The following is a 25,551-nucleotide window of genomic DNA, read 5'->3' on the forward strand; positions in this document are numbered from 1 at the left end:
TGATCGAAACGGGCAGTTCGGCCGAGTCTCCAGAGGGTGGCGCAAGACGACAACTGAAGCAGCCGCCGGAGCGCGGCGCCCTTCCCCGTGCGCGCTCCCAGGCGCCGGCATCCACCCAGCTCTCCTGTTTGTGCACGAGTTTACCTCTGGAGGTCATCAGGCAGGATTTACGACTGGACAACAAAAGCACGTGACTCAAAGTCGTACCCCATATTTGGGTGCCTACGTAGGAGGGAATCAAGTACATGTCCCAGTCATTTCCATAATTCATCATAAATTGTGCAGGGGTGCTATAGACGCACAAAACGACCAAGACCACAAATCAAGCACACACATATCTTTTTTTTTCTAAAAAAATAGAACAATATCAACAAATGAGCTCTTATTTTGTAAACTCATTCTGCGGTCGCTATCCTAATAGCCCGGACTACCAGTTACATAATTATGGAGATCATAGCTCTGTGAACGAGCAATACAGAGATTCTGCGACCATGCATTCCAGCAGGTACGGCTACGGTTACAATGGGATGGATCTTAGTGTCGGGCGCTCGACCTCCGGTCACTTTGGTTCTAGTGAAAGGGCTCCCAGCTACACATCTAGTGCAACAGCCGCATCCGCAGAGCCCAGGTACAATCAGCCTGCCTCCGCGACTCACTCGCCACCTCCTGACCCTCTACCCTGCTCCTCCGTTGCCAGCTCGCCTCTCGGCGAAACTCACCGCGCTGTTAAAAACTCCATAGCCAGCCCTAATACCTCCTCCTCTAGTTCGAGCAGCAGCAGCGCTCTCTTAACCAGGGACGGTGCAGGCAAGCCGCCTGCTCCCCAGGATGACAACTCGGCGGGCAGCGTCCAGACAAATTCACAGAACGGCCAAAACGCGAGCGAAACATCACAGCCCCAGATATATCCCTGGATGAGAAAGCTGCACATAAGCCACGGTAAAACTGCTTCTCTTTTCTTTTATTCATTTCAGTGTGTTGTTACTGTTATTCCGACTTGTTTTTCCTTGGACACTGAAATGCAGCATGGTGGGATTAAATGATACCGCATGTTTTAACCGAGTGTGCGTGGTTGCCCGAGACGGACCACAGCATGAAGTTGAGGATGGTGTGGTGTTTCATGCACATTCTGTGTCCATTCAGGAAAATGCAAACAAAATGTTTGCAGAATGCTGACTATCGGGGCGGATTCACAACGGCATCCCCCAAAGCACGGCTCACAATCTGCTCGAATTTTAACCTTGAAGAGAGGTCTTCGTGCGTTTGTTCTTGCAAATGACGGTTGGGATTCAGAAGTTTTAATATATTTGACAGACGCCTCTCTGTCGCATATTGGCAATGAACGTTCATTTCAAAAATAGAAAATTCAGATGCTGGCTAAAATAATATACATCAGTGATTTTTCTTCACTACTTTTCTGACCAATGATGACCAGTGGAGCCTAGGTAGTACCAGGCAACCAGTGACTATATTCTTATTGTAATTGAACGCCATTGTTGTTGTGCTTAGTGAATTCGAGGGATTTAGGATATGTCTGATTAAGAGTAAACAGTGTAAGTGATTTTTCCCACTTCCAATTATTATTATTATTATTATTATTATTATTATTATTATTATTATTATTGTTCTTGTTGTTATTATTATTATTCTAGTGATGTAAGTGATGTGGTTCTGTGTCACAGACAACCTCGCAGGACCCGAAGGGAAGAGAGCTCGAACAGCCTACACACGCTACCAGACGCTGGAGCTAGAGAAAGAATTCCACTTCAATAGGTATCTGACCCGGAGGAGGAGGATTGAGATAGCTCATGCTCTGTGCCTCTCGGAGAGACAGATTAAGATCTGGTTCCAGAACAGGAGAATGAAATGGAAAAAAGATAATAAACTGAAAAGCATGAGCATGGCAGCAGCCGGAGCCGCGTACCGTCCTTAATTTCTAAGCACTTGAAGAAGTACTGGCAATAAACCGACGGACTGTTCCAGTCAGAGCGACAGACTTTCCAGAACTCCTGAGCGCTGGGTCAAACACATCCTTCAGCTCCAGCCTTTTAATCCTTAATCCGTTCAACTGGTCTTGCTTGTATGATTACAGCTGCTTTCTGTAAAACTTTGTCTTTTATCGGCTTAGTGTTGACAAAAAAATGGGGTAAACGTTTTAACTTATTTACTGTACTAAGGAGCAAAATAAGCTTGTGTTACTTAAAGTAACAGTAAAATCCGTTTAGTACAATTGTTATGTGTTGCACTCTAATTAAAAAAAATAACGAAAATAATAATATGTGTTGCTAATATGTGTTATGTATTTGTATGCTGAATGTCTAAATAGCTCCAAGCTGTCAAGGAAATACTGGTTTCTTAAAATCGACGTTTTCTTTGTAACCAATGCTATCGTTAATTTAAAATACTGAAATACTACCTACCTTGTATATCTGTAACTGTAGTGCGTTGTGAACACGTGAGGGAACAATGATTCCACAACTTTATGTCCTTGCTGTGCCTTTGTATGACTCTTTGCACGAACTTCAGTAAGTTGCTCTTGAAAGCGCAGCGACAGTGATGTGTGTTTTTGTGAAAAGGTATTCAGCATAGTCATGGCTTGGCTGTCTGAACAGATCGTGATCGCTTTTGTATTTGTTTTTAAGAATGACTGGAAGTAACAATAAAAATAATAAACTTTCTACAGTTTTTCATGTATTGTGTGTTGCATTTCGGCACTTTGTGCTCAAAACAAATTTGGGAAAATGCGGCCTTCACGAGTGTACTAGACTGCCCTACTTGATGCAGCTACTTGCGCGGAAACGTTTAAAATTAATCCAGCTTTAGTTTTATCATACAGCCGTTATCCTTGACGCAGTGAAAACGAAACCAAACGAATAGCGTGAACCCATTTAGCAAAATGAAAGATAAAACATAAAAATTGATTCATTGCCGCAGATTTGTTCTAGATTTATGTTTAAAATTGTTGACTTATCAGACTCTAACGCGACTTTTCTGTTTGTCGTCTCTAACGTACTTAAGTTTCTTCTCACTAGAAATTCAACAGGTCGAAAAACAGATTTAACTGTACTCACCCATAATTACGCGCCTGAGACTAAATGCTCCTTACCACTACACAGAAGGATGGTCTGTGCTTCTCTATCCTAAATGGCAACATTCTGAATCCTTCTTTAAGTTTAAAGCCGTAAACTTTATTATCCCAGTTCCGGCTATATATGACATTTGGGTGCCAAATGAATGGGGTTTTGTCTATGAATTAGATCGTAAAATCATCCATAGCACAGACAGATAGGCTCACTGGCTATAAAAAGTCACGTGGTGCCATTAAAGTAAGTTTTATGGTTTTGGGGAGTTGACATCCAACAGTATATTGCACATAACATATAATCACACTGACGCAGGGCTCCGTTTGACTCTTTTGCAGGCTGTTAGTGTTCCCTGACCATAACACCAACTCTTCTTTCAGAGAGCGAACGATGCAGAAAGCACAGCCAAAGCACGTGAAACGATGGCTACCGTCTCAAGGTAAGCTGTTTAAAACCAGCCCGTGTTTGTTGCTCCTTTGGTGTGTTTCTGTTAACTCCTCCCCAGCGTGCTGGGTTTGTGAATGGGCTTTGTGTCTTTGTTTCTGGTTACTTCACTCTAATTTGACAATTGGGGTGGTTGGAGTATAACACTTGGCAGATGTTGAGATGGAGGCCTAATGTTAACTAAGTGGTCTGTCCGCAGTAATTTACTTGATTCCTTTGCTATGTATCTTGATTTGTCTTCCATATCTTCTTGAAAGTGTATTGCCTTTCTTGATATTCTAGTGTTATTACATTGTACATCCCCCTTTTGGAATTAACTGTTAACTAACTTTGCAAACTTTTTTCGTGGCTGTGTAGACCATCGCTGGTTAGAAAATCTTAGATCTCTTGGGAGTTTATAAAGGAGCGTGCTCATGTTGTGGCGTGTAAGTTCTTTGAAACTGTTTGAAGATGGGTATGTTTGTTGCAAGGAAAAGTTCGTTAAAATTGAAGTACAGTAATCCTTTAAAGAACCAATAATACATTCACCCTTAAAGTGAGAGGTCAGGGCAGTGAAAGCAGAAAAGACACGCCTTCTTTGAACAAGCGGCTGTTTCCACAAAATGTCTCCTCACAACATTCCAGTGCAATTAACCGAGTTTTATGATATGCAATAAAAACTGGGGTGTAAACAAAGGGAGAAGTCTTGTGTCTTTGAAGGACGGTTCCGGCTGTGGCTAGGATGTAGCTTTTATCTGGGAAACTTGATTTGTTTTCGGTTGTTAAATTGGGAGGACACCTGAAATTTGTCATTGACGTGAAAAATTCTTCCCATGCTTTGAATACAAAAAAATGGACAGTTTTATGAAATGTGTTGTTAAATACATTTACATATTCATGCACACGCATTTCAAGGCTGCATATTATCCTTTGGCTTTTTACAAGAAACACGGAATGTTATACACAGATTGCTCTAGTGCGAGGCGTTAAAGTTTTTGCAGCATTGTCCTGACACTAATACAGCCAAAACGACAGAAATTAAACTTGACAAAGGAGGGAAAGATTAAACATCCCTTACTAATTTGAAATAAAATCGGGTCGTGACTAGAATTTTTGTTTCTAAATTTGTGAAAAGATAATTGAAAAAATGTATGAAACACCATTCTACTGAATGTGTAATAATTTATTTCGGTTTGTAGGAGGACACCAATTCTGTTTAACTATATTATATCGTTTCCCGTTTTTTTTTCTTTTGGGGGGAAAGTTGAATATGAAATGTCAGAATAGGTTATTCTGCTATACATGGAAATTTAGATTTTGTGGATTCAGGAGGTCAGATTCTAAAAAACGTTTCCCCTTTGAAGGAATTATAATAATTTGCTTAACTTTATGTAGGCCTGCTGATTTCGTGTGTTTTTTTTTTTGAAAAGCATTCAGACATTCGGAAGTTCGCAGATATACAACTGATACAACCGCATGCAGCCTGTTGGATTGTGTCTTTGTTTGCCTTCTGGTTTCTTGGATGACCGAAACGTTCTGCACGGGAGCTCGAGGCCTGTAGCCCTATAGGTCTGATAGTGTCGCTCAACAGGAACTGAAGCGAATGATTCGGAAAATCTAATATTATTTTCAAAATAAAACGGATGACCATCCAAATCAAAGAAAACACTGCTGTGATGCGTGAACTTTTTCAATTTTAATAGTTCTTGGTGCTGTCATATGTCTGCATCTTGGTTTATTGAGCAGGTACAACAGATCTAAAAACGGATTATGCAGAAACTTGTCACAAACGAAACCATGAAAGTGTCTCCACCACCGTCACACTTACACGTGCTTTCCCTCGTTATGATTTGCAAAGCCTGAGCCGCAGTCCCTTGATCGACAGATACACATGGGGACAGCTTCTTAAATTTGTGCCTGGGGTCCCCAGTAGAAGGATATTTTTGTATCATAAAAATAAAAACGCACACGACACGGGCATACAAGCAAAACGTCGTGTTGATTTCAGAAGTTTGTTGTTTTGTTTTGAATTTTTTTGGAGAGTTGTTAAGGAATTTCATTTTCTGTAAGAGCAAGACATTCGGAGCCAATGCGCCTGTTTCAAATTGAGAATATTTTCATTTGAAAGCAGAGTTACATTTTCATAAGAAACTAACGACTTATTTGTAAAATAGGTTCAGTGATGTTTTATGTTAAAATCTGTTCTGTTATACTTAAATCAGATCAAATTGGACAGCCAAGTTGAATCTATTTAAAATAAAGTGTCAGCACCAACGAGTTTCGTTTGTTCTGTCGTGATAAGGTCGTGTTATTTCCGAATCATCGGGTATCTACTGTTTTTAACTTTTTACAGAACTGTTTTTCTTTGCAAACCATGAAAGCTAAGTCGGAGAAAACGCTCTCATTCAAATGAATTCGTTTCACAATTATCCTTCAACTGGGCTGTTTAAGGAGGCTCTTCATGACATGAAGTAGGAATATTTTACATTAAAAAACAAGACAAACCAATACTGCTGCATTAAAACGACAAGGAAATTGTTTAGTGATATAATGAAATCCAACGAGAATTCTTGTATACGCTTTAGTAGTGCTGAAAATCGGTACACTGAGCTGTGGACCGTGTCACGGTATGAAAAATAGCTCTCCGAGCAGTTCACCGCGAGGTCAAATAAGGCAAGACAGATGAATCTGCACACCCCTGGAGTCACCAGCAGAGCTCGCTTTAGGCCAAGTTCATCGTCAATGCGCCATCCTGCACAGCATCGTGTGCGCCCAGGCATTGTTCCAGACTCTCCCACAAATGTGCACATTTATTCAGCGCCAGGCAATTATTCAAAACGAATTTAACCGCTGAGTCTTAATACACAACTTTTACATACTGTGTTCACCAACACAGACCTAAACCCCTCATCATGATGCTTTATTTATGTCTTTATGCATTGGATTGACACAATTATAGGCGATTTTTAAAATACATTTGCTTGAGGTTTTTTTCCCCTGCATTCATAAGCATTCCCGATGACCGCTGTGCAGGGCAACGTTGACATATTGGTTTGTATCTGTCTTTCTGGGTGAAACCGGCCCAACAAGAAGAGGGAGAGAAATCACATCACATATGACGAACATATTCGGTTTGAATGAGGCTGCCTTTACTGTTAGTGCCCCTTAGCGTAAGAACCTCTCCTTTCCGCATTGATAATAATAATCATAATAATCTGTCCCCAAAAGAGAGACACGTTCTGCTCCTGCCTCACGCGAGACGCTGCAGCACACGGAGCGGCAGACACATCGCGAGTCGGGGCGGAGGAGAGAAGGAAAAATGAGGGTCAAAAGTTTACGGTCTGCACAACCCTTCGTCATCCGCACAGACAGAGTTTGATGTCAGTGTTATAACAGCGATCTTGACTATCAACACAAAAGATAAAATAGCTTTGAATTACACATGTATCACTCTGGACTCCAGGTGAACTCAGGCTCTGGGGCGACCTCAATTATGTACCACGGGAAACGGGGACTTCTTTTCACGTTTAAAATGTGCTGGATTTCAACCAGAATTTGCATCACGACTAATGGCTCACATTTTCTTACATGGAACGTTTTGTCTCTAGATACACCGTTTAAAAACACTTTTAGTTTTGCAAGCTTATGGTCTTTAAACTGTTCAACTGTATATGCAATAAAACAATTATATGCAATCCACATTTTACTGAAAGAATTGGCAATTATTCCTGCTGCTGCTTCACGAATCAGTGTTAATGAAAATAAAAGACAGAAAAACCTCACGCGAGCACTCAAGAATGGTTTCCTTATTTAACTTCAGCCTTATCGCTTTGAATGTATTAGACACGAAACAGAACCCGGCAAGTGATAAAATCCTGTTATTGTTAACTGCATTTTTCATCTAAAGATCACACTCGCGTCACACGAGTTTCTATAATATGTTAATATCTCCAAGTACCCACAGCAATCTGGTGCCTTGCAGCGAGGTCCCCCTTAGAGCTCTCATGTTGCTATTGAAATTGCACTGGGTCAAAACCGCAAGTTGGATGTGTTTCAACGGTTCGGTACGCCAAATAAAATCCCAGTGTAGATATTTTCTGGCTTGACGACTATGCCACCGGATTTAAAAAGAATATGTAGAACACATTCTTTTATATGAACAGACAACATTTTAAAATTTGTGATCATGCAGATAAAGACGCCCGTCACTCTATCTTTAAGATTGCTGATCGGTTTTATTCTTGCTGGAATCCAATAACACTATACAATAAATATTTTAACTAGCCAACTAACTCCTCAGTACAGTATATTACAAAAGGGTATATATACTCCGATTAAAGGGGCACAGGGAGGAAAATAGAAACTGATTACGAACTACGAAATATGCTTGTCATGAAGAAATTTTAGTAGCTATGAGAAGAGTTCTATTTTGTAAACATTTGATCAACATCAATAATGCTACTGAATTCTAAATACGGATTTACAACAGTAATGACAATAAATTATGAATGTTTTGCTAAGCTCTGGAAGTTTACTTAGGTCAAGCAAGGAATGATTTTGATCTGCACTCTTTCGTGGTCACTGGCAGCGAATCCGGCATCTTCAAGACAACTTGTTTTTCGTTTGGCTAAAGTAAAAATATCTGTTCCATACAGGTTTCAACCGACCATGAGGCAAATACACACGACTTATTAAGAAGTGAAAACAAATTGAAATAGATCTTGAACAATCGACACAGTTTCTCGTCTTTGGTTGATCTCCCTTTCGGCCCGATAAGGACAGCAAGCTGACCAAAATATGTCAACAGCAACAACAAAAAAATCAAAATCTCTTTCCTGTCAAACAGTGTCTGATATTTTTTCAGGCGAAAATAATTAATTAGAACGTTTAAAATTTTCTGAATTTAAATTTTACTTTTTACATTCGCTGTCTTTTAAGGAGAATGGAGTATTCTGAAGCAGCGTGGGAACTTGACCACTTTCCTCTTTCTGTCGCCCTTCGCTTTCACAGATAAACCTTCTCGCCTGCTGTATTGTGCTGTAAATATTTGTGTGTGTGCGTTCCGACACGTATGACACGAGTGCGGAGGATTCAGGGAGATAACAAGCGAAAACAAAACAGACCGGTCTTGGGCTATAATTCTCTTTTTTACATTTCGGAAAAAATATCAATGTAATGTAAGACATAAATAATAGTCCTAAATAATAATAATGCTAGATTGGTTAGATTTCTAATTTATTTTTATGTAAAATAAAGAAGTCAAGAAAAGAATCTCAATTTTTTTGAGTGGCTATCAACTTCTTTACTTTGTTGTGCATATGCTAAGAAGCGTCAAAGAAGAAGTGCATTTCTGGCCTCACGACTGAATTGGTTCACGCTTTGTAATGGCAGTTCTTAGCTGTTTTGTCTCTTTGGTGCTACGGGGAGTTGACCTGGGCAAAGCAGTTAGTTATCTCCCTCGAACTGCATGCAGTTTCCAAAAGGCTAAGTCCAAGGGTGAGGTGAACTTCAGGTCACTGAGTCTAACAAATATGAAAATCTTGCCTCTTGAAGGACGCGCCTTGTTATTTAACAAAGAGGTGTCAGTGTCCAAGATTAATAAGAAACAAAATGCCGACGGTGCCACTTTTGGGTCAATTGTAGGTTCGCATACAAGAGTGAGGTTTGAACTCATCCGAAATGTACGCAAAAAAAACTCTCGACACAGACAGCGGGCTCCGCAGTAGGAAAGGGACATGGTGGATACCGACGGATGTTTTGCGCAACGGGGTTTGCTCCATTTGTGACGGCAAAAATACAAATACACCACGTCTCCGAACCATTCCGGTACCGGGGGAGCAGAGGGCGAGGCGACAGTGGACAGGGGGGCGTACTTGGCACGTGAAGACTGTCCAGAGGACGGTGCCTCGTGCAGCTGAAGGCGGCGGTACTGCTGTTGGCCAGAGAGCCCAGTGCCTCCTGCCTGGTGCCAGTTCTGTTCTGTCTCCAAGTGCAGCCTTTCATGGTTCAGCGCCGAGTCGAATGAATTATTCTTACAGCGTTTTGAGGTTGAAAACAATCTTACGTGGAGAAAATTCATTGTTTTACAGGCATATCGATAACAGTGCAGATGTTCTACCATCTCAGTAACAAATAGCACAACAATATTCGATTAGGTTGTAATCTACTCACCTAAAGGCTATTTTCATTGGTATCTGCTAAATTTGTAAAACACGTTAGAATAGGGCAATAAAATAACTATATTTTTTTTAATGCAGCAGCGTCAGATAAATCGTCTTTTCGCTTTTCTTTTAATCTTCCTCCTTTTCAATATCGTAGAGAGCAGTTGAGGTTTTGGGGGTTACCGGAGCGAAGCACTGTGAACCAGGAGTGTGAACTCCTGCAGTACCCTGGGTTGTGAAAGAATGCTCCGGCAGTCCAGTACCGGATGCAGACAGGGAAATAATATATATTACATTTCCTCTGACATCCACAATACAGAGTAATTGAAATCCAATACAGTCTATTTCTTTTTTCATCATTTTCATGCAGTTTGTCTCTCTGTTTTTTAAAATAATGTGAATAACGCAGAGGAGAATCCATCGAAACAACAAGACTGTTCTTCACAAACCCCGCTGTTACAAATACAGCAGTAACTCGCCCTGTGTGGGAACCGGCAGCTGTGTAAGCGATCAGCTTCTGCTGTTATCGATTTCATTTTACAGCGATGCGCGTATTTTGTTCGCAAGAATGAAGTAATTCCGTGACATTTCTGAAGATTGCGTTTTCCTGTTTTGTGGTGTTTCGCATGGGCCTTAATAGTTAACTTTATAAAACAATAATTTAATGGATTAAAAAAGAATATAATATAATCATTAGAAGAAAGGCATTTATATTTTTTATCTTTATCGTTGTCATAATTTAACAATCAAAGATGTTTAAATAAAGAAGAATAATGTATGAACAGATACGTAGAATAGTCATAACACACATACTCTGAACGTTTAAACATCTAAAAGTAAAGCAATAGATCTTATCTCAGAGAGTCACAAATCTTGACTATGCTCCACCCCAGTTAGAGGACGGGTTTCTGCAAGGGAAGGGTGAATTCTCATTCAATATGGGCGAGAGCGGGATCGCCGTAGTTGTTATTTTTACTTACACTAAATTAAAACTTTCTTATGTATTTCTCTCGTTTAATCATAACGAATATAATCTACGCAGATGTGCCATGTCAGTTGAATTATACTCTTTGAGAAATTGGTTTTGTAACGTCGCTTTAGTAACCATTAACCTTGTTCTATAGATCCGAAAAATCTCTTTCCAAGGAGAAATGTTGTCGTTTGCAAATATTTTTTCATGCACTTTGGCTTCCACAGTTAGAAGCTACAATAATAATAATAATAATAATAATAATAATAATAATAATAATAATAATAATAATAATAATAATAATGGAGAAAATGAGAAATAATTATCTCCAAAAAAGCAGTGTTTTGGAAAACATGTTCAATATCTCTGTGTTTTGCCGTTTAGCTGTAATGTCATTAGGCAGCAGAACTGTTGACGGCGTGACCGGTGTCGCTGTGCCCATGTCTGACCTGCCATTGGCGTCTGCGTGCGCGGTGCCCACCAGAGACTCTGCCATTGGTCCTTCCCTTCACGTGATCACGCAACTTTGTACATTTGACAGGGAGTAGGAGGGTTCTGTGGAGATCAGAAAAACGACAACGCGAGAAAAATAGTATTTTTTCCTTGCTCAAATTAATGACCATGAGCTCGTATTTGATAAACTCCAACTATATCGAGCCTGCTTTCCCTTCCTGCGAAGAATTCTCTCAAAACAGCTATATGCCCACCCCCTCTCCCGAGTATTATGAGCGGCCGAGAGATCCTGGATTCCCTCGTCACGAGGCTCTCTACCAGCGGTCCAACTACAGGGAGCAGAGCTACGGCTACAACAGTATCCATACTAATGGACCGGAAGACGTCCCCCAGCAAAGTCGCGCTCAGCCCCAGCCAGCCCTTCGGAACCAGGCTCCGAGCCGTAACCAGGGCTGTGAGAGACCAGCCCTCGCCACAGCCTGCCGCGGGAACGAGAGAGCGGCGGCCGTGCAGAAGGAAGCCGAGCCGGTGGTGTACCCCTGGATGAGGAAAGTGCATGTTAACACCGGTAAGTTATGCCACAGCCTTAAAACGAGACCACTCTCCGTCAGTCACCTCCTCGAAAGTGTAAAACCCCTTTGAAACCGCGGCCCCTTTCAGGAAATTTACGAGCGCCAAACTGCTAGGTCAGTAATTAAAGCCCCTCATAAATTCTATTGCCATGTACCGTCCCTGAACCATGTGTCTTTGCCTGCCTTCTAACCCAGACTCTCACTTTCTGCTGGACTGCAGCCAATGCACTATATTCCTGCTGTGTTGCTTCTTGCATTACCGTTTTCCCTTGAATTTGACGATAACGCTGCTTTCCTTGTATTTAGTAACGAGCAGTTTTAATGGAGTAGAGGGGAAGAGGTCTCGGACTGCCTACACCCGACAACAGGTCCTGGAGCTGGAGAAGGAGTTTCATTTCAATCGCTACCTAACCAGGCGTCGACGAGTCGAGATAGCACACACGCTGTGCCTGTCTGAACGCCAGGTCAAGATATGGTTTCAGAACAGGAGGATGAAGTGGAAGAAAGATCACAAACTGCCCAACACTAAAACGCGCGCTACCAACCCGTCACCTGCAAGCCAGCAATCAAGGACGCCCAGCCAGACCCAGGAGCCACTGAGCTCGGTGCCCACGGCCTCGGGGCTGGGTCTATAGACACAAAAAATACTCTGCGACCTCGTTGAACATGTGGACCAAAACTCGAGAAAACCAAAGTCATTCTTCAGTGACGGACCATTCCTCTCACTCCAGCCTCTCCTCCTCTTCTCACAGACGGGCTGTTAACGGACGTGTATCTTGTTTCGATTCACACAGTCAGTGTCTGTATCACCTTTTTGTCACAAGGACTTTGCTAAGGTCGTGTTCTGCAGCTGTAAAGATTATTAGATGCTGTTATTGAAGGTTAATCCTGGGCTCTGTGCTCTGGGCACGAGTCCACTGTGCACTGCCACACATACAAGAGTTAATATGCTTTAGCCTCTGAGCTCTGTACATGAACTTGCAACATATCCCCAAATATCTGTGTGTAATAGAAGTCGTGTTTGATCCCCTTTTCTGAACCGTTGGGTGTGTGTAGTGTGTAAGCCAGGCCGTGTGTGGTTGTGGAAATCTGGTGCTAGCTGTGGATATCTGTTTGTAGTGTAGTCTAAAACGGAATGGCATTAAATGTCGTATTGATATTGAAAGGGACTATTTCAGACGAAACTTCAAATAAAACTTCATGTCGATGATTATTTATTACCTGCGATGGCTTGTAACTGTTTGCTTTCACAACACGTGGAACATTTAGTTCACAGTGACGGTTATTCAACATAGATTTACTCTCGATTTTCTGTACCTGTGTCACGAATCTACACACAAAACCATGTAAATCGTCAGAAACAAACATAACCATGCAGTTTCCGAAGAGGGGGTAATTCCTGATGTGAAGTTACATGACTTTGGTGTGGAATTTAATCCGTGTGATTGCATCACAAACAAACGTCTTTCTTCAGGAGAGCAGGAATAAAGTCGTTAAAAACTTATAAATTTGACACCTAGTCACTTCCAAAATGCGGAAACAGCGTTTAACAGTGTTGTCCTGAATAACTAAAATACATGTTTAACTACCGTTTTCTATAAGTACAGATAATTATTCTGAAAGTTATTTTACCAACATTTAAGACACATTATATAACGTTATAAACTTCCGTGTTGGGATTCGTTTTACACATCACTCGATTTTATTTAAATTATTTTCCTGTATTAGATTGTGCTGCAACGATAGAGCACTACAGGGATGTTGACTTTACTAACACCGGATTCTTCTTCGAAATTCAATAATTTAACAACCATGCAGACAAGACAAAAAAATAATATAATTCCAAAACACAAAACATTTTACTGTAGAGCCCTACACATTTTGCACGAAATTCGGCGAAAGTAACCAACGAAATTAAAACGATTTAGCTTTTTCAAGAAATAAAATACAGTCAAAATTCAGATTAATTATTTTAATCAGAGTGAAAAATGCTTAGTATGTTGTGAAATGGTACAAAAACAATTAAGGTTCGCTAAAAATAAAAGACATAATTATTTTATTTTATATTAATTTACTAATGGCAGTCAATGAAGCATTCCTGGAGAAAAGGCTCTCAGTCACTTAGTAAAATGGTGTTTTTTTATTTTCTGGTGACACCGGCTTGAATAATTTACTAAAGAGTCAGTGCAGATGTAAATTTAACGATAGAACTGTTAAGAGTTTTCTGCAGGGATAGAATAAAACATGTGAGATGTAGGTTTTAATCCGAGTTAATGCAAAACACAAACGGCATTACCAGTTAATTGTATAGAATATAGTTACAGATAGATTTTAGTTCCGTTACTTTTAATTTACTAAAAACGATGAAGTCCTTAAAGATTCAAATATATTTTAACCAAGAACCATTAATCAAGTTATTCAGTTAGGACTTCTTTTGTGTTTCTGCGGGAGCACTGAAAAGCGTTCGTGTGAACAGAATTCAAGAAACAAATCTCAGGAAGATAGCTTTGGTCAGCAGGCTAGCAGAGTGTTTTCTGTACAAAACCATATTTCGTTAGGTTTAGTACATATTAAAAAGTCAGATGAAATTTGGGCCTTTGTTTTGAAATTCCCTCGAATCGTGTAAAGTGATTTTAGATCTGACCATTGCATCGGTTAACATTTTTATAAAATATTTGATAACTAACGCTATTATTGTCTGGGTACATGGTTCAATTCAGATCTACCTGTAAACTTACGGAGCTAAGAGTGTATAAAATTCCGGACTGATATACAGTCGTCTCAGTTCAGAGCGCTGGCTTTGTTGGCCAAAACTGAACAATCAACGGGTTCACCAAAAGGACGCATATTCTACCCAATTATCTACTTCCAACTCTGTGGACTGAACCCTGACCTCTGTGTGTGTGTGTCCGACACACTAGCACAACGGCAACTATCCATTCCTCCCAAACTATATTAAATACAACTCAATCATGATAGATCATTTTAACAATCATAAGATTTCATTTAGAATTGCTTCTTGACGTTGTAAATGTGAAATAGTATACTCCTCCCTTAAAGCAAGGCAAGACAGCTGAGGCATTATCAATGCTAATTGTTCTTTCTAGATCCAAGGCTCTTTATTGCGCTGATTAAAATGTTAACGGGCTCGACGGTGGAAACTACTGCGCTACAACTCCGGTACCGCGGTACCGCCTGCTGCCATTCCTTTTGAATTGAGAAAGGGGTTTAGTTTCTTTGCCATGTGGGAAGTTGGCATTTGTTGTGCGCCATTCAACTTGTGATAAATCTAACAACCTGGAGTTCACACAAGGACGTCACAATTTCGTAGTGCCATAAATTAGAAATGAAATAATAGCATGACAACCTAATAATCGAGTTTACTATCAGCGTGTATTATTATAATATCATCAACATCATTAACATCATCATCTTCATCATCACATTAGACAGTTGTCACATGTTGCTGTCTCTTTCTTAGCTGCAGATAAGCAGATACTCTTTATGTATTATGTATTGTAGATCAATCCTTCGATTTTCTGGCGACTTCGAAAGCAATAATCGAATAAATGGTAACGGAGTGATGTCATATTAGAAAATCTTCCTGGAGACGTGTTTTTTAGACATGCATGTTTAAGGACCGCAGTGGAACAGCAGTCAAATAGAGACAAAATATTTGGAAACGACTCAGGGTCAGGGGAGTAATTTTTATAAAACCAGCAGTTTAATCCGTGAATTAACTGAACTCATAATGTCAGATTTGAAAAGAAGGGAAGAAAACTGCACCGAGCCATAGGCAAGGGTCAGCAGTAGCCCCCTTGTGTAGGTGTTGAAATTTTAATCTTCCTTGTTCACGTGACTCATTAAATAATTAATGCAGCTGGTCAGAAATAGATATGAAGTCGCCAGTATTCGCACTTGATGTGGTCCTCTGTGAAGTGAATATCAACTTTCTCATTCTCAAAACAAGAAACTATTTAGGTTTGTTTTTTTTTTTTATCTCACCATCCGGAGACGAATTTGGGACTAGTATGTCGTAGTGTGAGTATGCATCATTTTTTTAAAAATAAAATTAAATCAGGCTGTGTTTTATTATTTATTTCCTTACCTGTCATTCCCCTGATGAATAACGCCTGCTAATAGAATGAGATTTAAATCACTGGCATGCCGATGTGTTTTGTCAATCTTTCGTGTGTCAGCGATATTCCTAGATTTTTATGATTGATTACAACAAATACAAACACAGATGATGGCGTTCTAGTTCACAGTGTGCATGCCTGGGTACCGTGCAGGAGAGGTACCGCTTTGTTCCGTTTCTTCAGGTTCATAAATCATTCGCTTTCCCGGGCGCCGAACCAACACTGAGGCAATGCAGTTACAGCACTTCGAATTGAGAAAACAGACCTGCCTTTTAAGACACGGGTACAGGTTACGTAAGTGGGTCCAGAACAAAGTCAGTTTGTACCATGCCATTCTAATGGGCACAAATGTTTTTAGGATATAAAAAAGGATTTGTTAAATATAGTTGTTACTTTTCATAGTCTTCTGTACAACTGCAATAGAGGAAAGCACTTGGACGGGGAACTAATTCTGATTGTTTTATAAGGCATTTTTAAAGTTTCGACGTTATGAATGTTATCGATGCTGTTCTTCTCTGACTTCTGAAAGAAAGTCAGAATTTTAATTGTCCAGGGCTCCAGAATATATATGTCCCACAAAGTCACAGCTAATGTATAAACAGTATTTACCGTTTATTTTATCGAAGGTGTGATCTATGAAAGCAGTTCAGAATTGAGCCTTACATGGAAATCTTACAGTTATTCCATCTCACAGTACTAATCGGGAAATATTTGCAAACAACGATGAGAAGCAAAAGATAAAGTCAAATTAATGACTAAAACAAACACGGACAAGTGGAGAATATGTCATTTTTGTGGCATTCCCTTTAATGAACAGAAACACAAATACACACGGAATGTTCAGTAAAATGGCTAAGAAAAAGCAACTTTGATTTCCGCCTTGTAAATGACCAAAACTGTAAAACTGTAATGTCTTCTTCTTAAAACAAGCCAATGACAATCCGTTTAGATAGAATGAAAATATTGAAAAACAAAACATTATATTCAAATAAAGAAGTCAGTTTATCGACGAAACGATTATTTTTCTTCCAAAGAACTTCTGATTAGAGCGGTTAGTACCCGATGACACCTGACTGGTGCTCAGTCGAAAGTATATCGAGGCATTTCTGTACGGCTTAACACTCAAATATGTTAACAGCTACGCGATCCCTATGAAAAAGAACGACGCGTTTTATAATTAACGTAAAACTAAAAATAATGCACGTTGTTAACTTAAAAGTACCCCATTGTTTAAGAAGCCATATTGCGTTAAAAAATAAAACATCGTGTTTTTGTTTCTGATTTTAAGACTTATCTCTTATCTCTTTTGAACAAAAACTATTTTACAATACATTTTTAAATTCACGTTGCTTCCTTCAGAAGTGTGTTTTGCTCGTTGATACTCTTTGAATGTCTTTTTATTACACGCGTGTGGCAAAATGAGATAAAATATGAACAATTTCTGACTGACGCTTAAACTAGTCAAATGTGGACTCATGCCAATTTCTCGAATTTCCAATTGATTTGTGAAGGCTCACAGAAGAGAGTCTCCATGCCTCTGGGACTAAAAGCACTGAATAAGAAAGGGGACACTTCTTCCATGTGTTAAAGATTTACAGTTTTCGGCTAAGGTCATTGTTCCTCTTTGTGGTTTTCTGTAAATAAACTACTTTAGATTTCCATGAAACTGAACCGACTTGGTTTCACTTATCATAAAGCCGAGGAAACGCGGACGGGTAAATTGTACTAATCGGACGCACTGAAAGTGCTCTGATTTACACTGCTCTTGTCTTTGTGTATGAGAATATGAAGAAAGGCCTCAGACGGGCTTCCTCGTGTTTCCTGTCTTTAATGGACCTTGAGCAAGCTATCGCCTATGGGGATGTGTTGTGTTCCAGAGTTTGTTTTATATTTGCCGCATTTTCATTTTGCTTTAAAAACTATTCGTTTCAGGATATTATAAACACAACAGAAGTTTTCATGATTTAATCTTAATCAATGCACCTATCAGAATAATTAGGAAGTGGTGTTTTGCAACGGGCGACAAAGCAGTCTGCCTTTAGATGAATAAGATTTACGTGTAAGATAATGGCATTTCGTTTTTCAAAGTTCAATAATCGTGTTTTGGTGCGAAGGCATCCGCACATTGAAAATGCAGTTGTTGGAGATGAGGTTCTTGTAGTCTAAACCATTAGAATTGTGAGTTCGAGTGTTATAAGGAACTGGTTGACAGTGTGAGCAATCGCAAGAAGTCAGTTTCTGATATTCAATGTTTGAACCCGCTAATTATAGTTTCTAATAGCAGGATGGCAGCCGTGATCTCCTGTTATTCTCTTGCTTGTAGACTTGTAACCACATTGGTACGAAATCATTCCAACACCCCTGTACCTTTCTTGTCATCTGTCCTTATGCTCCTCTGAATTTTCATTCATTCTTTAAATTGTGTTTTACGCTTCAAAGACTATGATGTGATTGATACTGAGTTCGCGCCGATCCTCGACTAAAAAAAAATGTCTTTTAAAAATAAAATCCACTCAGGTCTGGCTTTCAAACCGGCAGCTCACCGGTAAAATAAAAAAAAAGCGAAAGTTAATTCCCTTCTGAACCCTTGACGTTAACGCATCTGAAACAGCCTTGTTAGAAACTGAGTGAATCCGGTAACCTTAGCTTTTATGTTATAGCAATACATGTCAGCATTGTGTGGAGATATGTATTACCATTTGGCAAAGATCCACAGATGGTACAATATAGGCACTTAGTGTTGTACACCACCCACACGTCTGGAGGACCATTGAAAATAGCAGCGATTCGAGTCACGGGGGACAGAGACAAAACAGCAGATCACAACACAACAAAGAAATATATATATATTCTTCGCCCACAATTTTCTATTTCCCATCGGTTCCTTTTTTCACTCTGCTTTCGCCTCTTTCCTAACAGACCCAAGCTCAAACCGCCTCTTATTCAGGGACCAGTGAAATCCTCAGGCTCAGAAAAAACTTTCACCCCAGTGGGAGCACATGTCTGCTATCCGTCCACGATTGTTGTGACTGTTGAAGGTTCAAGACATTCTCCAGATCCTCCTCACAGCTCCAGTGCCTTCCATATCTTCACACAGCAGCATCAGAAATAAGAACGAATCCTCCTGAGTAGCCGAGAGACATAGAAAACATTCAGGAAATCACCAAATATTCCAAAAGATTCTGAGAGCGAACGCCTGGCTGATCCGGACAGGAGATGATCTTGAGCGCCAGTCTTCGCTGTGCGGAGGTGTTGGTCTTCCATGAGTTTAAAGACCAGCCCTTGTTAAAAATGAATTAGGTACATGTTAGTATACAGTCTAAAAAAACTCTGCTTCACTTTCCGGAGATTGGGCGCCGAGACAGTGAGCTGAAAAATCAAATCAAATGACTAAAACGGGCTCGATAAGACAAAAAGTTTGGACTTGTGTAACTTCTTCTACTTCGACAGGACAATGGCTGTTGAACATGAGGGTGTCGGTATGAAGGGGCCGGTGTCCTGCGCTGATGATTTATTGTCTTAGTAAACCCTGTTCGCCCGCTCTGTGTGCCGGGAACTAACACCACTCAAAGCCCCCTACACCATGATGACTGAACAGAGCTGCAAACTTGTAAAGGGAAGGATTAGCACTGCAAGCTGACTGTCCTTTTAAAGAGACTGCACAATCTGTACACTGATTCATTGGAGCTGAAACCGACATGTTACTAGACTCACACTGGAGCCTTGCGTGACTGCAATGTACTTTTTATACACCAACACTACTACCACTGCAACTACTCCTACTAAAATAATAATAATAATAATAATAAGAAGAAGAATACAACTGATTTAAAGCAAGCGATACAACTTGGAATAGTTATATTTCAGAAATTAATATTTTATTTTTTGTGGATACGTCCACCAGAGACGTCTTTTAGTTCACAAAACAATATTTTTTTTAAAAAAAAAAATCGTAATGTCCTATTTTGAACTTCGTCAAAATGTCCCTCGGTTCTGCGGTTGTCCCTGTAGCCTCTCCACGCGCTGGAGCTGAGCCTTCTCATTAGAAACCTATAATTTCCAGCATCACTCAGCTGATGGTAGGAAATGCGTAAGAGCAGGTTGAGCAGGAGGGTCCCTACAGACAGAGGGGAAAAGTCCTCTGATTTACTACATTTAAGGCAACCCCATTCTTCACACTATGTTACAACGACAAAAATCAGCTAGCCATTGAGGAGCCCATTTTGCGTTTTGTCAGGTAATTATAAGTCATTTTATTTTATTTGACTGCCTTGGTGTCTGTGTGGGTGTTGAGCACGCCTAGCACAATAGCCCTACAAAGAGGCGACTATAGTGCTGAGTGATAATCAAGCTACCTACCCATTAGGGGTTTCCTACAGCAATGTCCACACATTCAAATACAGAGGATAAAAAATAAACATCGCTGGTGTGCGATATGCAGAGAGAGGTACCTTATTCCCGTCCATACGTTTCACAAACCAGTCGGTCAAAAAGCGGCTAGCGTAGTGCAGATTCGCAGGCTGTTTCTCATTTAACTTACCTTAGCACGGGTTATTTAAGTTAGGAAAGCAATCAGACGAAACATGCAGGCTCATCTCTTGTTTTCTATTAATTTCAATGCAATGCTGTGGTTTAACTTTTTAAAGTAAAAGATTAAGCGGCAAAGAATAGTTCCTTTAATGATTCACAAATTCAAATAAAAGGATTTAAGTTGACGTAGCACCACGTGAGTGCATAATACAGCGCATTATTGTGGCATTTTCCGCGGAGACCCGGGCTGGATTCGACTGTGATAATCGTCCCCCACTTTCTGTAAAGAGTCAGAGCTTTATATACTTTTCACCAAAAGGGCTCTTTTATGGACTTCGTTTTCTGCTCTCGCGGATGGATGTTTTTTTTTTCGGAGCGGAGAGAGAAGGAGCCCTGCTTTAGGAGGATGGATTTTATTTTGAGGTATTTCCGTTGATTGTTCATTACTGTGGTGAGTTATTGCTGCTCAAGGCAAAGGTCAGTTGGAAAGGCTTAGGGGTTCAGTAAAAAATGGCAGAAACAGCCTTAGCCACAGTTTATGTATATGTAATCAGCGCAATTGTGTGAGGATGCTTATATATGTCTGATATACACGAATGATTTGAAGCAAAACGCTGAGGATTTTATTTAAGCTGTTTACAGTGGGGTTTGTACACAGTTGGAGCTGCGATACGGTGTAGTTTGAGGCAGTACTCTGACCTTATTGGAACTGCATTGTTCCGGTCGAATAAAAATAATAGGTTGTTATTTCTTTATCACACCATAAATCCAATGCGGTCGGCCAATCGAGTTCTTCCTCTTAGAAAATTTGCGGAAGATTTTGTAAAATAAAAATAAATTCGTTATTTAACCTGAAAGTAAAAAACGCACCATTGTGGATTAGGTTTTAAAATATTTTTGAATGATTTTCTTACCCCACCTCAATTGTATAAACGGGTAAACCAAAATGCTGCTGTCTCGGTTGTACTCCTTCGGCAATGTACACCAGCAAGTAAATGCTTGTAACTACTACAGAGTGTGACTTGTTTTTCAAAAGTAAGCTATTTTGAAAGGTTAACTTTAAAAGATTTTCAGGGGATAGTTTTTGATCTTAGTCTCAAGGCTACATTGGATTGGTGACCTCTGGTAATGAATTTAATAATAGAGTACTGCCTTCAATAATAATGCAGTAATGCCTTTAGCTTGCATTGAACTGCTTGCCTATATATATACACTCCTTATGTTTTTCTTTAAAAATCTTTCCATGGTGTTGAGAATATGACTGCTGTCTAAAATCGTATCCAGGGCTGTGTTCAGTTCTACAAAGGTCAGGGTGCCGAGACGTGATTTATGTCTCTTAAGGTCCGGGACAGCCGCTTCTGGGCAAGCTGCCTTAACGACAGTTTCACTGCTCCTCCATCCAAATTAAATGTTACTGCATAAACTTTCAGAGCCGCTGCTGTTTTTATTATTGCCGTTGTTGGTATACCATAGAATAATTTCGGTTTGCCGTTAATGTGGTTGACGATGTTCCTTCAAGCTTTTCTTGTGAATCCAGCCAGCCAAGAGGACGAAGGGTGGGCTCGGCTGTTCTTTTGTTTGGCTGCTGGTTATTTTTTTTATCTGTACCGCATGTGAACTATCTATCTCTGTGGAACTGAAACACATTTCAAACCAAAAAAAATCTTTGAGCAATGAAATTGTTCTGTGGTTTTAAGTGTTTCAGCCGATAACTAATTCATATAATGAAAGAAAAACGCATAGAAATTGCTTTACAATACCAAATACTCGTTCGCGGGAGATTATATATTTATTTCTTCTGTTTATCATAATAAATGAAATTTCCAAGTGAAAGAAATTATGTCTTTACTTTAAATCAACATTAATACAATACATTTTTAATTGTTCATTTCCACATATAATATATGTAGCTTACAAAAATTCGTTTACAGACAATAATATATTATATCAGTTATCCCAAATCAAGATAAACTGATGTTTTAAATATTTATTTTCCGTTTTTATTGTTTAGCACGCAGACTGAACAATATTAATCTCACTGATTTATCCTGCTACTTTGCAGATTTACGTTTGTGTACAGGTTCCACACGAAATAGACCCTGCGACCCACGGCCCCACAGAGAGACTGAATCACAATTCGGTAAGCGATCACATCGCGTCTATTGTTTAACATTACACAAATGCATACTGTACATATAATTAATAATGCTATATTTAGTTCACAATAATCCTAATGGAATTTGACAAGATTGTATTCTTTTTCCACGCAGTAGGATATAAACAATATTGTGATCATTTGGTGGTCTTTCTAGTTTTTTCTTTGTGGTGGAGTTTGCCGCTACAAAGCATACGGAGAGAAATCACACTTCGAAAAGAAACACCCGCACATCACCTTTGGAGAAAGCCGCAGTCACTTCAGTGCCGCTTCCATTTTTTTAAATGAACAACCGGTGCCTGAAAGAACAAGGTCTGCGTCCAGCCCGGCACCGCTTTGTGCAGACTTGCCAATAAGATCTTTAGCGCCTCACGGTCGGGCTGTTGCTTCTCGCGTCTTTGATCAGATCCTCTTCGGCCTCTCGCTTTTAACTGAAATAAAGACGGCTCCTCCGAAAAGCCCATCTGCATCTGCCCAGGTTTCGTTTTGTGACATTTAACCCGGTATTTAACACGGGCTAAAAAAGAAATCCGAATCAGCACTTTGAAAGGCAAGGCAGTTAATTATTGTCCAGGAGGTCTCTCTTCAAAAGCTACATTCATCGGGTTGCTAAATTGCACGCGGAAGAATTTTTGTCAGCTTCTCCACACCTACGCCGTCCGTCTTTCTCCACTTTTTTTGTGGCGATAAATGTGTAAGGAGCAAGGCGCTGCGAGTTCCTGTTCTACACTTGTTTACTGCCTTGATGCATGAAGTCATAAATCTTACGTAGCCACAAATGACAAAAAAGCATTGGTATGCAGAAGAGACCCGCTCATATCCTTTTCTGTATCTCTTCTTCTGTTTTCGTTTGGAGGTGTAACTTCTCTCTCGTCAGAGTTCGCACCTCCGTCGTGGGAACACTGGTCTGTTTTTTGTATTTCTGTCCTATGCAGTCGAACCCAAGGCATTTTCAAATATATTTTCTAAACAAAGTGCTACAAAATCTTTCTTATTCTCCCTAATTTATATTTCACAAACATCTTCTCCTAAGGGTCAGAAACGACGGAGCATTCGTTTACATTAAATACAGTTGCGCGTAAAACATAACTTTTTTTTGGTCTGGGTTGTGGGGTTTCGTTTTGAGTGAAAGTTGTTAGCAAACGTCATAATACGATCAAGAAAAATAATTTCGGAATGATTTTAAGGCATTTCCGCACTTGTGGGCAAGGTAACTTCTTCATCTTTTATAGGCAGGAGTGGGTTCCGACACTTCAGCCTCTTGTGTCTAAAGTATGGTTCATTTGCATAATTTTTCTTGTCTACAGTGACGCTGTGTTTCGGGGGAGTTCACATAGTGTCTGCACGATACTTCTGGAGTGAGCCAGACTTTAAAACAGCCGCTGCTACATTTAATATTCACACGAAACAGCCTTTTCTCTAGCGTTTGATGAGTGCAGCCGTGTGGGCTGATAGCGCTTATCTTCATGACCAGGGTGCGCTGCCACAGTCCCGGGCTTGCCGATCCAGATCGAGAAAGGGATTGGTTTCGTGCCTTTAGCAGAGCTCCTGCTACCATCTTGTCTTCCTCTTTTGTCCATGACTCCCGCAAGTGCACGCGCTATCTGTTGCTGCCCTTCGCCAAACTTTTCCTGGACTCCCATTCTATCGATTTTGTCGCTGAATGAGAAAATATTATGTTGTGTTCTGCATTTGTCGTCAGAGGCTAAGGTAAGCAGGCCAGAAATAGGCTATCAGTTGTAAATGGCGGAGTTTATGTCCTAGTGATTTATGACCGTACGACTTAAATCTCGGTTCAAGAAGAGTTCACCATCTCGAGCTTCCTTTCAAGCGGAGACGCCGATACGCGCAGGGCTTAAGCCGCAGTGCTTTGCTATTTCTGAGCTGTTTCTGTGTTTCATTAAAACGGAGGCGAAGATTCTCGCGTTATTGTGTTGTTTTGAAATTGGGCACGGCTCCTTTTAATACTGTAGTTGTCAGGGCTGTTCCCGTGTACATTCCCGTGATATTCGTTGGCTACATAATAATAATAATAATAATAATAATAATAATAATAATAATAATAATATCGAGCATTGCATGTTGAATTTTATTGCGATTTAAAAAAACTGGAAAGAAAGCAGAAACAAATTGTATTTGCCTCGTTATCTCAATGTGTTTTATTGCTCAAGGGGTAATGTGTCGTTATGCTTTTTAAAAAAGTTCTTCGACTCATTGTCGGAAAGTAGTTTCTTCTCCTCAACAGCATCACCACTATTTTTATTATTATTATTGTTGTTTGTTGTTATTGTTGAATTTTTTCACATTGTTTTCTAAATGCATTTAAAGACTGGAATGCTAGTGCAGAATTTTATTTTATTTCACCTTCCACTCATTTAACAGTAGGGTTAAATATTGTACATTTACAACCGACAATGTAAAGAGTCCTAACAGGGTGTCCACGTTTTTGAGGTTAAAAAAAGAGCATGCTGTAAACTATTTATTGCTAATAATCTGTACTGACATCCTGCAATGAACGGATTAGATGCTTCTTCTACTCTAGTGATACAGCTAGAAAAGTGTTGTAGGAAAGTGTTTAAGGTGTCTCGAACAATGTCTATTGCTAATTTACATTTTTATTTTAGTCTCTATTGCTTCAGTGACAGTTAAACGATTTATGGCTATTCACGTCGAAAGTGGAAACAGTGTAAAAAGTTGATCAGTTAGTATGTGTAATCGATGTCATCTGACTTATGTGAGTTTTCATAGCTCACATAAAATTAATTTCAGAGAATAGGTTTGGGATAAAGTTTTTATGATCTTCTGTGATGTCATTTAAAAGGTTATTATCATGACTTTTATGGTGACCGCTATTGTCCCTCAATATTGATTTCGTTTCTAGTCTTTAATGTGAAACACGCTATTTAATCTCACAATAAACACGAGATATGTAAGATTTGTTGGAGCAAAACAACGAAAGGTATACCATAAATATTTATCAACTTTTTTTTTAGTCTCCGACACTAAACACAACATTGACATTTTAAAAGTCAGTATTTTATGGGCCGATTTAACGTACAAGCCTG

At 39.8% G+C, this 25,551-nt stretch overlaps 3 protein-coding genes and 1 long non-coding RNA gene across 13 annotated transcripts in view; 3 read left to right on the top strand and 1 right to left on the bottom strand.

The window, feature by feature from the left end:
• hoxa3a (homeobox A3a) overlaps positions 1 to 25,551 on the top strand; it is a 38,197-nt gene that overhangs the window by 5,601 nt on the left and 7,045 nt on the right. Inside the window, exons 2-3 of one of the 8 annotated variants that reach the window (XM_015357849.2) lie at positions 3,422 to 3,522; positions 22,394 to 22,471. The gene's annotated coding sequence lies outside the window, so the exon portion shown is untranslated. Of the gene's footprint in view, positions 1 to 3,421; positions 3,523 to 19,755; positions 20,039 to 20,665; positions 20,783 to 22,393; positions 22,472 to 24,107; positions 24,197 to 25,551 lie in introns of those variants that run through there. The other 7 variants (XM_015357855.2, XM_015357852.2, XM_015357854.2 and 4 more) reach the window with 7 other exon arrangements.
• hoxa5a (homeobox A5a) lies at positions 367 to 2,685 on the top strand. The gene is made up of 2 exons (XM_006636059.3): positions 367 to 939; positions 1,683 to 2,685. Exons 1-2 carry the CDS (start codon positions 375 to 377, stop codon positions 1,931 to 1,933), a joined length of 816 nt encoding a protein of 271 aa, XP_006636122.1. The 5' UTR covers positions 367 to 374; the 3' UTR covers positions 1,934 to 2,685.
• On the top strand, positions 10,965 to 12,887 carry hoxa4a (homeobox A4a). The gene is made up of 2 exons (XM_006636215.3): positions 10,965 to 11,658; positions 11,969 to 12,887. The coding sequence occupies exons 1-2, from the start codon at positions 11,253 to 11,255 to the stop codon at positions 12,295 to 12,297; spliced, it is 735 nt and encodes a 244-aa protein (XP_006636278.2). The 5' UTR covers positions 10,965 to 11,252; the 3' UTR covers positions 12,298 to 12,887.
• LOC107078684 (uncharacterized) lies at positions 16,588 to 22,804 on the bottom strand. 3 transcript variants are annotated; one of them, XR_001479635.2, is made up of 2 exons: positions 22,724 to 22,804; positions 16,588 to 19,082 (listed from the first exon to the last, which is right to left on the bottom strand). It is a non-coding gene; the product is annotated as an uncharacterized lncRNA (long non-coding RNA). The 3 variants fall into 3 exon arrangements; XR_001479634.2 differs by lacking the exon at positions 22,724 to 22,804 and adding an exon at positions 20,342 to 20,429; XR_001479633.2 differs by lacking the exon at positions 22,724 to 22,804 and adding an exon at positions 20,253 to 20,319.

Source organism: Lepisosteus oculatus, chromosome 10, assembly GCF_040954835.1.
Source record: "Lepisosteus oculatus isolate fLepOcu1 chromosome 10, fLepOcu1.hap2, whole genome shotgun sequence".
In the NCBI taxonomy this organism is placed as follows: domain Eukaryota; kingdom Metazoa; phylum Chordata; class Actinopteri; order Semionotiformes; family Lepisosteidae; genus Lepisosteus; species Lepisosteus oculatus.